General features: G+C 47.1%; 1 protein-coding gene across 2 annotated transcripts in view; it reads right to left on the bottom strand.

Moving 5' to 3' along the window:
* Positions 1–4,399: 4,399 nt before the first annotated feature.
* The window catches only part of NCKIPSD (NCK interacting protein with SH3 domain), a 98,771-nt gene continuing 89,390 nt past the window's right edge, over positions 4,400–13,780 (bottom strand). For both annotated transcript variants that reach the window (XM_073351429.1, XM_073351428.1), the window contains 5 exons: positions 12,964–13,044; positions 11,872–12,000; positions 9,543–9,635; positions 7,069–7,241; positions 4,400–6,125 (listed from right to left, as the gene is read on the bottom strand). In XM_073351429.1, coding sequence (XP_073207530.1) covers positions 5,922–6,125; positions 7,069–7,241; positions 9,543–9,635; positions 11,872–12,000; positions 12,964–13,044 — 680 coding nt within the window. In that variant the 3' untranslated portion in view covers positions 4,400–5,921. The remainder of the gene's footprint in view (positions 6,126–7,068; positions 7,242–9,542; positions 9,636–11,871; positions 12,001–12,963; positions 13,045–13,780) is intronic.

Genomic DNA, 13,780 nt, shown 5'->3' on the forward strand with positions numbered 1-13,780 from the left:
CCCCAAATAGACTACAGTCATGGGGCTCATCTCCCCCAAAAGTGTCACGCACGTCCTGGCAGCCACTGCTCCAGTGTCTGCCACACAGGTGGACAGGGTAAAAAAATAAAGTAACAATCCTGACTGAGAAAGGAGGGGAGAGAAATTGGAGCTACACAAGTCAGAAATGGATGGACATGCTTGAGAAATCTCCAGAGGTCTTACTAAAGGAGGGGGAAGTGTAAATGTAAGTACATAACAGACACATACCCAACTAATGAGAGCCTCAGCCATCAAACTGATTGCACATCACATCACCTTAAACACAGGATTTGTGTCAAGAAATCCAATTGGAGGAGAAGTGATGCTTTAAAAAAAATTGAGGGTTTCCAAGTTTATTTGTTCTAATTACCCAGCTCATGTCACTTGGGGGGGGGGGGGGGGGAGACTTAGAATTAGTCAGGGCAGTGGCATGGCACAACTGTTGTAATTGAATCATTCCAGACACCAAGACAAACGCAAAGGGTCATAGACCACAGATAGCTTCCCCTATGCTAGCCCCCAATGCCATTCACCAGTGAGACACAATGAAAACACAGGTTTCAGAGTAACAGCCGTGTTAGTCTGTATTCGCAAAAAGAAAAGGAGTACTTGTGGCACCTTAGAGACTAACCAATTTATTTGAGCATAAGCTTTCGTGAGCTACAGCTCACTTCATCGGATATGAAGTGAGCTGTAGCTCACGAAAGCTTATGCTCAAATAAATTGGTTAGTCTCTAAGGTGCCACAAGTACTCCCTTTCTTTTTAATGAAAACACACTAATCTGTAGAGATACTGGTCTAATAATGGCCCATTAAATATAATGAAAACTCAAGTGTGTTATCTGTGCCTGTCGCCTGCATTCAGCCTTGGCACGGCTAAACAGGCTCCAGGATAATGAGTTTACAGAGGAAAAGCTAGTTTGATTCTCTCTGATTTGCAAAGACCTTTCCTCTCACTGCAGTTACACGGATTACCTGACAGGATTCCCATTCACACAGAAACTCACTAGCTTAGGGAAACCGCACAGCCACTCACCCTCCTGGCTGAGGGCAGAGAGCCTCTCACTATGGCATCAGAGCTGAAGTGAACTCCCCCCCGGAATATGTTCTGCTCCTTCACTTCAGTGATCTCCTGTTGTATAGAAGGGTCAGACTTTCCCATCCCATCACTGTTCCCTTCCATTTCCTCCCATGTGTGCAAGTGGATCCTGTTTCATGATGTTTATTATCAGCTGGTCATATTGCCCAATCCCTCCCCATCTGCCATCCCACCCGCTCCACCCCGCCCACCGAGATCCAGGGAATGCCCAACAGAAAAGTTTTGGGCATCAAAAGAATCCTTCAGCTCACATCAATCCAAACAGCAGCCTCCATCACCCTGATCCTCAGGCTGCCCCCAAGCAGGTGGCTGGAGTTCCCTCCGCAACGTGGGGACCTGGTGCACTCTAATGCTCCAGGAAGCACCAGCGCTGTCTTGGCTGGAGTCCTTGGCACAAGGGGCGGGGGGGGGGGGGCGGTGTTGAGAAGAGCTTCCTGCACCAGAAGCATCAACTCTCTGTGCAGGAGCATCTGCCTCAGCTCAAGTGCTCCAGCTGGGCAGAGGTCAACAGCTCCTAACTCAGGGTGAGAGGAGAGCCTTGAAGCCAGTACTGTGGGTGTCACAGCAGCCTGGCAGGGGACCAGGAGCCAACAGGTGAAGTGGCAACGCAATGTACTAATACCCAGAGACAAGTGCATTGGGAAACCGACACTTGGGGGAACCCTCTATTGTGCTGGCAACAGCGCAGGGTATTTCACTGGTGACGCTGCCCCACTGGGCTGAGCAGAGTCTGTTCCAATGTGGGCAACATTAGCACCAAGTCCGGCACTCAGCCAGCTTGGCTGACTCAGGCTGTAGCTTTGAGGGTTTACCTGTCACAGCACCCCAGGCTAGCCTTGAGGCAGATTGACAGTGGTCTCTTTGGGGTTCCTCAAGAATGGCTTGAGGGTAACTGCTCACATTTGATCAGTGCTGAGGGAGGCACCTGCAGATTTGTCCAACATCCCCCCACCCCAACCCCAGTGGATCTCTGGCTTCAGTTTGGTGGCTCCAGCCCTGTGAGAGTTCAAACAGTGAAGAGAAGGAGCATTTTCCTGTGACTTTGTTTTATTTCCTTCATTCAGCTTCCAAGTCCACAGGACGAGCTTCCTTGCATGTAGCATTTCCAAGGTGCAATAGGGCCATTAATCAATCTTTTATATTGCCATGTTCCTTGATGGCCCATCTAACTTTGATAGCTTCTGGATGGGCAAGGGGACTATTCCCATGCCTGGGTTCACAAGTTCAGAGCAAACATTCTCAGTTATAAGGCAAAACTTATGTATTTTCTTTAGTGGGAATCCCAACATTACAAGTAAGATTAATGCATGCAGCACTTCACAAGCATTTCATAGAGTCTAAACACCAAAGACATTCTAAGACTAATGTGTCCAGTTTTGGGCCCCACACTTCAAGAAGGATGTGGATAAATTGGAAAGAGTCCAGCGAAGGGCAACAAAAATGATTAGGGGACTGGAACACATGAGTTATGAGGAGAGGCTGAGGGAGCTGGGATTGTTTAGCCTGCAGAAGAGAAGAATGAGGGGGGATTTGATAGCTGCTTTCAACTACCTGAAAGGGGGTTCCAAAGAGGATGGCTCTAGACTGTTCTCAATGGTAGCAGATGACAGAACGAGGAGTAATGGTCTCAAGTTGCAGTGGGGGAGGTTTAGATTGGATATTAGGAAAAACTTTTTCACTAAGAGGGTGGTGAAACACTGGAATGCGTTACCTAGGGAGGTGGTAGAATCTCCTTCCTTAGAGGTTTTTAAGGTCAGGCTTGACAAAGCCCTGGCTGGGATGATTTAACTGGGAATTGGTCCTGCTTTGAGCAGGGGGTTGGACTAGATGACCTTCTGGGGTCCCTTCCAACCCTGATATTCTATGATTCTAATACCTATTTTGATCAAAACAAACATACAGATGAGCTGGTCTGGTCTCCAGCTAGGAGTTTGTCTGTTCTTAGCTAATGCCTGCAGCCTGGGCACGAGCTGGCATCTGGCCTCCCAGCATCCCGGAGACTTGCAGGCACCAGCGGCCAGAACGCTGGCTCCGCTCCAGGGACTGCATCTGTCCTATTGCAGCGTTGCCTCCTCGCTCCTCACAGCTCCATATTTTCTTCCCCTCTTGCTAACTTTCTCCAGACACAGGAGCCACTGCCCACCTCCTGTGGAGCAGGGACCCGATCTAGCAGCCACCGCTGCCTCCAGCTGTGGAGGGGGAGCGGGTCTCTTCCTGACTCGCTCTGATGCCCAGACCTGCCAGCCCAAGCACGTGGAATGAATCAGAGGAGGGCAACTGTCCCCCTACTGACATAGCTCCTCTGGAGGGTACCATTCAAGAAGGGGGGCTTGCAGGTGAGCCCCAGGCTCTGGTAAGTTTTGCCCCAACTCAGAGGGGCTGAAACTGAAAGGAATTACCATGATGCAAGCCTAGAACAGCCTTCAGCAGCCCAATGTTCAGAGTACCAGCCAAACGAGTCCTACCTCCAAGGCAACTGTGGAAGGTTTCACCATAGCAGAGTCAACACATACGCTTTCTATCAGACAGTATTCTAACGAGCACCTCATAATGAGGCTAGAGCAACCCCTCCTCACCACCTCATTCTTACCTACCCCATGGGAAGGGTTGAGGGTTTGGTAACAGGTATACAGCTAGCTTCAACAGCAGAAGCTTGATTCCTTAGTGCTTAATAAAGACAGTTCAAAATCCTGTGACGCATGATGCCAGGTGAAACGGAAGCTCTGCTGGAAGAAGACTGAAGTTGTGTGTGTTGTAGGATGTGAATTGCAACTCTAAGCAAATGCTTAATCTATCGGAGAGATATTTTGCAGGCTATTGATTGCAATGTGGCTTGCACCAAAGGTGACAGAGACAGGATGGCTTGTTGCTGCTCTCCATTCCATGGCTTTACCTGGTCCAGGCTGGGCAGAGTCCTTTCATTGGAACCTCCTCCCCAACACTGTCCCTCAGATGTTTACTCCTTCTGACTCCCATCAGAAACTCCCAGAGGCCAGAACAGTTAGCTCTCCCCATTTCTGCCTATCCTTTCATTGAGATGGGGTAGGGGAGTTGGGTTTATGTATTTCCCTGCCTGAGACTCTGGTGTTTGAAAATCAACTCTTGAATTACAGTAATTCCCATTTAAAAAGATTAGCAACCGTATACTTTGCACTAACATTTAGTTAACACAAAACCAAGGACAGGGTTCACACCATTTTGCACTGGCCTTTCCTCAGTCCCCACAATAAGGATATAACACAGTCTCAGACAGTAATCAAATGCAGTAGGCAACAGAAGTGTTCTCAGGAGCCCAGCGTTTAAGACGTTTTTATTCCGTTGTGTTACATTTACGTTATTTATTACCAAAATACAGCTCCCTTTTGACATTCAGACATTTTGATAGGGAAAATAGATTTATTTCTAACAGGGTTGTTCGTTAGCCTTGAATGCTCCAACGCTGATTTCATGATCCACTCATCCTCTTTAGGCTGCAGGGCCTTCCTGGGCTTCACACTCACATCGCACTTAGGGCCCAAGCCCTCACCACACAGACTTCAAGTTTCGCTCATTCATCTGCTAATAACCAGTTGCCTAAGTATTCCCAGTTTCATTTCTAATGGCTTCTACACAAAACACTGCAAAGCTCCAGCAAAGGAGAGCAATCACTTATGCAGTGCTTGTGCATAGCAACAGATATTACAGACCCATGTTAGCTTGTGACCACATCCGTAAGATATAAATAAGAAACAGATTAATCCATTGTTAGAGACCTAGAGAAAATATAGCAGGTTCTCCACACCTGTGAATATTCACAAGCAGAACTACTGGACATCAGGCTCAAGCAACCTTCAGGCCACTGGCACACGGAGAGGAGGTACAGCTAGGCAGAACCAATCGCTACTAAGCTCAAGGCAAGAAATCCGAAGGTTTTAAGAACAGAGCACCCCATGCTCCTAGCTACAAATACACACCTCTGTGTGGCGCACCAGAGGCTGGGAAGACACTAGGAGACAAGCTGCAGGTTTCAGTTAGCATGACACACCTTAGCACTGTGTCTAGGCCAGAGGCCTCTGAAAAGAATAACGTTGCCTGGACAACTGTTACTGTTCTGCCGGCACAGTGTGAGAGAATCTCTGATTTAATCATCACTATGTAAAGAAGACTGGAAAAAGCAGCTGCTTGACTCGGCTGTTAGGACCCCAGTTGGTGGGTTGTAACCCAGAGAGCAAGCAAAAGGCTCACCAGACACAGTAGTGGAGATGCAGTTAGCTATCCCCTTTTGCCAGGACTGCAGCATATTTGCACTAGGAGCAGAAAACAAAACAGATGTTACGAAAGCTTCTTCCAAACACTGGCCTACTCCACTTGGTAACTGCAGGGAGAGATGTGTACAGGGACAAAGGACACTCTATGGCAAAGGCTTTTTAATTCGGGACCGCAGACCCCAGAACAGCTAAACATCCAAAGCTATCCAGCATCCAGGTTGGTAAGTCCCTCACAAGCTCTGTGTCCCCTCCCGTTAACAATACCCACACAGCTGACGAATGCCTTCCTGTCCCAGTCAGAGCATGACCCTTGTGCAAATTGCCCTCTTCCATTCAAGGTAACAACTCTCATAAAGGGCCAGACCTCAGGAGTGCCCTGAAAATGCATTCTGCTGGGGTGTTCTATTGCTGACACTTCTACAGGGCCTGTCTGAACCCTAGGCCTCACCCGGAGGAATAATAAGTATAAGCAGCACTGGAAGGGGATGTGGAGAAGTGTCAACATGAGATATTTTTGTTCCAAGTGGCTCTCAGTCCAATCCGATGGTCTGGAATTAGCTGGTTCCTGGAGACATTTCTGGGAACTCCTTATACATTTCCCAGATGATCATTTTGTCCATCTGGCACTGCTGCCCCTCTTCTTCCTCAGCCAAAATGCGCTGCAAGGTACCTTGCAGGTCAGAAAGACGATGCTGATGCTGCAGGTAGGATGTGGAACGCATGATCGCATGCATTAGAGACAGATACTCCATCCTCAGCTGCAGTGGGGGGAGACAGAGCACAATGCAGTATTTAAATGAGATAAACAAGTGTTCCAGATTCCAAAAAGCATTAACACTGGAACAGCTGCTGCTGTGTTACCATCAGGAGTGAGATTCCATCATAAGCACCGGCTTTTCTGTGGGACTCATTAATATCTATGGAATCTTGATGCTCTTCCCAGAGCAACTTACAACAGTTACATCAACAGACCCCATTCATCTACTTTTAGTGAGGGGGATAAAGCAAGGAACTCCTTTTCCCTTGGAAGTCCCCAGAGGGAAGGGACAGCAGCCAGTAACCCAGGCTGGGGAGTGAACCCACCAACTGAAACTTCGAGAAACGTTTCTCATAGGTAAGCTCTTCCTACATCTTTCTGTGAGTGGATGGAGGATGGATGGGGCAAATTTTCATGCCTTTCCCTATTCACAGCTGATCCTGGCACTCTGATCACTGTAGTGGTCCCAAGGGCTGGAACACCTAATCCGACAGCAATGTGGGGGCTCTGTGAGGTACAGAGAATTGGCAACAACTCCCTAAAAGGAGCCTTCAGTCAAGTACCTGGACTGTGTCATTCCTCCAGCTGCTACAAGGGCAGACTGGGCTTGCCTCACTCTCTGGTCCTGTTGCTGAGGAGTGCAAGCCGGCCTATAGTTGCTGAGTTAACAATGGGCCATGGGACTCCAAGAAGTCCCTATGTGTTGCTTGGTCTAAGGCCAGCTCTACCAAGCAGGCTGAGGACAGGAAAGAAAAGGGATCCAGAAATCACTGATTACTCTATTCCAGAGCACCCATTACTCACCTGGGCCATTTTGCTTCACTGCTAGAACCTGCCTCCTCCCCTCCCCACCATGGCTTGGGTAGCAAGAAGCCTTCTCTTCCATTGCACTGGAAAGCTCCCTTCCTCCCCAGGTCCCAGCCCTAGTCCCTCTGGCTCAGCACCTTGTCTCCAGGGGAGAGATCTGCAATCTGCCGCACCGTTATGTCGATCATCACCATCATGTCCGTGTGGTAGAAGATGTTTGCGGTATCTTTGCTGGCAAAGACGTCCTGAAGGAACTTCAGCACCGAATGTGGAGGCTGAGGCTGGTGTTTGAAGATACAAACCGGATCATCTGGGGGCCAAGCCGGGGAAGGGATGAAGGCAGGTTGTCATAGAAAAAAGGTCTGTGTTAAAATCTACAGTCAACATTTGTTCAAGTCCTGTATCCACCTTCTTTGGGGTGAATCTCTGCACCAGGACTTGAGCTCCACGTGCCTTACTGAGGATGTTTTCCCTGACCTAAGACAGCTACTCCAAAGCACTAGTTCAGACACTACGCCATGCCTGGTAGCTGTGAATACTGGGAGAGCACTGGTGAGCACAGTGCCTAATTCAGGGCAGCATAATTGGGATGACAGCTCTGCAGGGCACTGAGCTGAGACCAAACTCATATTAGTCTAAGTATTAATCATTATTTGTGTTTCACTAACACATCACAGGGAAAGCTCATTACTTCAGCACCACCCAGTGCTCCTCAGAACTTGCTGGCCTCCCTGAGCAGCTACACTCATTTTCTTCTCCCTGGTATATTATTTTGGTGCAAAACCCCCTCAACAGCCCCCAGTCCAGCCGAGCTTGTATCTGAAATGAGCTTCACCATGGAGACCAGCCTAATAACCTATGTGGAAGCAAGAAAATAATAAACGCCTCCAGGTGTAAATAGGCCAACAGCATCTCCGCTCTCTTCAGAGCGAAATATTCATACACATCCCAGAGAGGCTTCTGAAGTGCACTGGCCCCTCTCCTCTGCCTTAGGGGAAGGAGGAAGCTGAAGTCTCCCCCAAAAGATTATTGCTACCAAAGGGTCTCAACTCCTGCTGTTTTTCTGCAGCCACTCAGGGTGAGGTGGTAGCATTAGGTAATCAGGCAGTGAAAGAGTTAAGTAAAGGCTTTGGAAGGAAGTCAGGTGGACAGCATGGAGGCTATATGCAAGTGTGACTGATGTTGTCCAAAGACCATGATTTACAACCCTGAAAAGAACTGAAGCCAGAGAAAAGAACCAAGTATCACAGACACAGGAGAGGTTATTTAACAGCACGTCAACAAAACAAAGCGAAGGCAGCAGGGCCCCAGTGCTCCAGAAGGTATTAAAAAGTACAATGCAGTGGCAGATAAACAGGTAGAAATACTTGACATTGTGCTGACTGGGAGCTGAGCTTTATGGGATTTCAATGATCTGCTTTACAAATACAGTGGATTTAATGCTATACTGGATCTGGCAAATCAGGTGGGTGATTTGAAAAGGGAAAGTGTACCTGTAAGCAATGTTCTTTGAGAACAGTATTCCCTCTAGACCCACCATCTGGGGCACCTGCTCCCCAGCATGGGCCATCAGAGAAGTGATTCAGAGCTCGACAGACGAGAAAGGCAGGCAGATCTTGGCATGTGGGGTACAGAATACCATTTCAGGAGGGCCAAGACGACAAGGGAAAAACTGGATTCCATTCTCAGGAGGAGAGAACGCTGCTGTGCCACAAGTAGACTCAGCAGAGTTCAATTGTTAGAGTTTTCTAATCGTGAAGAATTTTTATTGATTCTTATTTTTAAGATTTTTTTCCTTTTTTAAACTATATTTATTTCCATGGTAGTTGGGGGTAGGGCTGGGGTTAGGGCAGTGTTGACAGCTGGGCTGCAGGGGGCTCCCTGTGTGGCTGGGAGGCTCAAGACACCGGGGTACAGGGGAGGCTGTGGTCATCCTGGCTCAGCAGAGGGCTCCCTGCATGGCCACTGGGCTGGTGACACCCAATCCCTGCAGGCACAAGGTGTGGGGAAGGCTGGGGTTCTGGACCAGTGGAGCAGGGACTCCCAGCCAGGACTGCAAGGAGAAGGATGAGCCCTTGGCTCCTGGGGAGGCAATCCCACTGCTGAATGGCTCCTGCCGGCAGATGGTCCTGCAGTTCTGGCTGGTGAGTGAGTGGGGATGGGCACACCTGATCTCTGCAGCATGCCCACATGTAAGCAATTGATTCTTTTAGTCAATTTCAGCATTGGCTGAAATGGACTTTTACCTACAGTTCTCAATTAAAACCGAATCCTGCCAAGCCTAGCCTAGCCATTCCCACAAAAGGCTGCACTAATCTCAGCTCATGGGGACTGGCTTGCAAGAGAACATCAGTCCACCTGCTGTTATTAGTTACTTAGCAGATGTCATCAGCAGGGCTTTATTTCAGACAGTTTTTTCCTCAGGAATGCAGCCCTGTCCACCTCACAGTGTATGAGCGCAGCAAATCTTAGTGAAGCCATGAGCTCATCTGCCAGCCACCCCCTCTAACTCTCTGACCTCTCAATGATATCAGCCTCAGCTCTCTAGCTCTGTGCTGCCATTAACCTTTCCCACCTGCTGGGAATGTAATAAAGTTGCAGAAACACTCACCTCCCCTGTTCAGTAGCAACAGCACCTTCTCTGTGAAGGTCTTGACATTGGAGTGCTTGCTCACTGTAGTCATGATCACGTTGTGTTCTGGCACTAAGAGATGAAACAGGCTCACTTGCAATGACAGATCTCTTTGCAACACATTTCGGGTTGGATTAAGTGAGCAGCAAAGGAAAAGAAACAAAATGCTAAGCCTGTCTTCACACCACTGATGTGGGAATCTTTGGGGTGTCACAACCATTGCTGTGCTCAGAATGAGAATGTCAGAGGGTTGGACAGAAAATCGCCTCCAAATTTAATACATAAACACTGGAATTTACACTTTCTATATCCCCCTGGTGAGCTGGCTTGCTGCTGGCTCCCATCCAGGGGATCAGAGCAGCCTTTGGAATACTCTGCAAGGCTTTACACTCAAACATTACCTCCATTCTGTTTTAGATCCAACACTTGAAACCAGAGGCCCCACCCACCCCACTACAGGATCTCCTTCACTTTGTCAGGTCAGCAATACGTTGGTGGGCTGTCACCTTTTCAGACCTCAAAAGTAAATAAGGGCTGGGCATGTACTTGTATAACACCGCCCAATAGAAAACCCAGGTGCTGATGAAGTGCACTGCACTATATGACCCCAAAGCCTAAGCATGGTGCAAAAGGGGTTCTGTGAGGCAGAAAGTGTCATCTTTTGTATGAGATGACAAACCGATTAGAGGAAGATCTAAATTTTTGCAAGAATAGATGGGTTAATCCTAGCATCCTAGCCAAAGTCTTACTTGAGTTATATTGCCTCCCTAAGGTTTTGTTCGAATACAGATTTATTCATCTCTTCCTGCTCTGAACTGTTGGGTGGAACATTGCCAAAGCGTTTCTGTGGTGGGGATAGGAATCCCGGTCTATACTGTTTAGTTTGTAAAGTACTTCAGGATCCTTCAGGTTGAAAGGAGTTAATCTATTAAGAGATCCTAAGAAAGCTTTAACTACCTCTGCACTAGTGAAGTGCTAATATTCTGACAGACTCTGAAGGCTTGGGAATAAAAATTCAACCTACTAATAAGAAGCCTGAACATCATTTAGCAAGTTCTCAGAATACGAGAACACGTCGCTCTGCTCTCAGCTTCTCGCTGCACTCCAGGTGGGGAATAATCCCCCAGAAATGCACTGCCCATCAAGTGTTATTGCCTAATTACAGAAGCCAGCAAATGCACTGGGTAACAGTAAGAAAGGATAATGAATGAAAGCAACTGAGACAGCATACTTAATCAATCCCTGTGCGATAAACTCCTATGAAATTAGAAACAAAATCACTACTACCTGAATGTTAACGAAACGGAACACAAAACAACGGGTAAGCTATTAGACATGTCCTTGCTGCTTTAGCCTTCCCTCTCCATGAAGCCAAGGATAAAGGCATTGAACAGAACAGCAGCAAGGAAACAAGACGACAATTACAACATAGCAACAGGAGATCTTGCATATTCAAGATTAACAAGCAGAATCCAAGACTAGGCCCTAATATTACACTTCTATCTTCTAATGCTTACGGACTCCAAACTCTTGCAAACAGCAGCAGCTGGGAGAGGTTAAGCTTCTTTCCACAAGACTAGATCTTTTGTCTATTAGTAAGGCGCTCACCATGGTAGGCATGATGAGGGATCAAGAAATCCAGGAGAAAGTGATGCCTAGCAGAATATGTTTATGAGACTGACCCTAATGTATCTATGTTTAATGGGATTCAGGAGGCACAGCCAGGGATAAGTAGCAGCTCTGCCAATCACCTGAAGAAGAGAGAAGATTAGTAGTTGTGCAATTATACTGATACGTGCCCCATTACAGTAGTTAGATGTTCCTGTGAAGTTAACCCACACAAGTGCACAGCACCATATAAAACCCCACCAAAATAACTAACTGAAAGAGTGGAGGGAATCATGTGGGCCCAGATGGCTTGGCCTGCCCCAAGGGGTTAATTGGTTTTGACAAGCTTTCACTCACTTAAAATGGTATTTTCACTTGGAATCCCAGGTGGGGTTGTATTCGCCAACTCAGTCCTGGCCAGAGAATGGAGGATTCAGGGACTGTGTTCACTCACTCACTCTCACACACACACCTGGAGACATTTTCCTTAGTGGGCAATTAAAATCACCCCCTGCCCCCAAAGGCATTCTCTCTCTACGTCCTTGCTCAGTGCCTACAATGGAAGGCTTGGAGAATTAGAAGAGGGAATAAATAAGAGAAGGGAGCTTGGCAAGTTAGCACAGTGCAGCCTGGAAGTCAAGAAACCCCTCCCATAGACCACCAGAATCCTGTGAAAGTGAGGAAAAGTAGTGTCACTGACCTGGAATGTGGAGATTAAAGGCCAGAAGGACATTAACAAACAGGTCAGGCAGTTGCTCTGTGGTATCTGAGGGCAGCCCATCTTCAATCACATCCAGCAGGAACTGGACAAACTGTGAGTTGAGGTGCTCTGTACATGAGGAGAAAAGGGGTTTCAGTATCTGGTGCTGATCAAACACACTACCCTCCCTGATGCAAGACATTGCCTGCTTCTTTTACACTTACGAGCATAAATCAGCTGCAATTTCAGCCACCCAAGAGGTAATGCCCTGGTCACTGGATGGCCAGCTGTGGGGTCTTTGTGGTAGGAGATGTGAATGGCTCCAAAAAAGAACTCTACACATTTCACAGCAGTGCTGGGAGCAGGGCACCCGATGAGCAGTTTTGCCGAGTAAATGCATTCCCAAATTTCTACTCTAGCTACTGTCACAGCAGCAAACCAACCAAGGAACATAAGCATTATGGGCAAGAAGAGATTTATATTCTTGCCCAGTAGTTTAGTCTATTTAACATTAATGCAAATCATTAGTAGTAACTCATTTTAACCTAGCTATTAGGAAAGTGCTGCAGCCCATGCAAACAAGACCACCTGCAGGAAATAACCACCGGGTTATACTAGGAGAGGAATACATCTTTCTGAAAGCTTGGAGAGATTCATTCTGTGCTCCCCATTTCACTGGCTTCAGAGATTGTGCATCTTTATCATGGAGTCTAGTGAACTGGCTAAGGAGACTCCTACACAAACCTCTCCAACAGCAGCTATGTCTCTCAGGGATGTGGAGAATCCCTCCCTTTACTATAGCGTATGTCCACACTGAAGCGCTGCCGCAGGTGTACCACTGTAGTGTTTCAAGGGCAGACAAGCTCTTAGGCTTCTTGGCAATGTTGGGCCAATGACTCTCCTATGTTGTGCTGGTGCAAAATTGGGAAAGGGAATAGAGGTGGCGTAGGAGGCTTCTTTCCCTCTCCTCCCATGCATGCGGCAGGGAGAATCCCCCTCTAGCACTCTGGAGCGGTCTTGGCCACCAGGAACCGCCCCCCGCAAGATGTCTAGGTAGATGCTTTCCCTCTCTGCAATGCATTCAGTTCTTACCATAGTGGTGATATGGCAGCGGCTCTCCCATAGAGAATATCATAGCCAGAACCAGTGCAGAGTAGCACATCTTTTGATGGTCTGCAAGATAAAACCATAGATCCAGCCATTAATACTCTCAAGTGTCTGCTCCCTGGTTTGAGGTGATAAGGGATTTAATACATATAGGAAGGTAGGCGACTACGCTCTCCCTAGAAAAGGCGAAAAGAAAAGAGAAAAGAAAAGAAGAGAGAAGAGAGAAGAGAAAAGAAGAGAGAAGACGAGAAAAGAAGAGAGAAGAGAGAAGACGAGAAAAGAAAAGAGAAGAGAGAAGACGAGAAAAGAAAAGAAAAAAGAAAAGACAAGACAAGAAAAGAAAAGAAAAGAAAAGAAAAAAGAAAAGACAAGACAAGACAAGACAAGACAAGAAAAGAAAAGAAAAGAAAAGAAGAGAAAAGAAAAGAGAAAAGAGAAAAGAAAAAAGAAAAGAAAAGAAAAGAGAAAAGAAAAAAGAAAAGACAAGAAAAGAAAAGAAAAAAGAAAAGACAAGAAAAAAGAAAAGAAAAGAAAAAAGAAAAGAAAAGAAAAAAGAAAAGACAAGACATCCAGCCAATTAATGATGGCAAAGCAGAGGAGCATTTCAGGACAGCTGGCGTGCTGCAATACAAAAACACACATATCTAACTTTATATGTATTTGACTGTATCCCTCTCTACACTGTTCACATCATTTGTAATATTCCAGTGTACACTCTTTGGGACCAGGACCATGTTTTCCTATGTGTTTGAGAGCACCCAGCACAACAAGCCTTGATCCTCATGGGGGCCTGTGAGCACTA

Source organism: Lepidochelys kempii, chromosome 7, assembly GCF_965140285.1.
Source record: "Lepidochelys kempii isolate rLepKem1 chromosome 7, rLepKem1.hap1, whole genome shotgun sequence".
Lineage (NCBI taxonomy): Eukaryota > Metazoa > Chordata > Testudines > Cheloniidae > Lepidochelys > Lepidochelys kempii.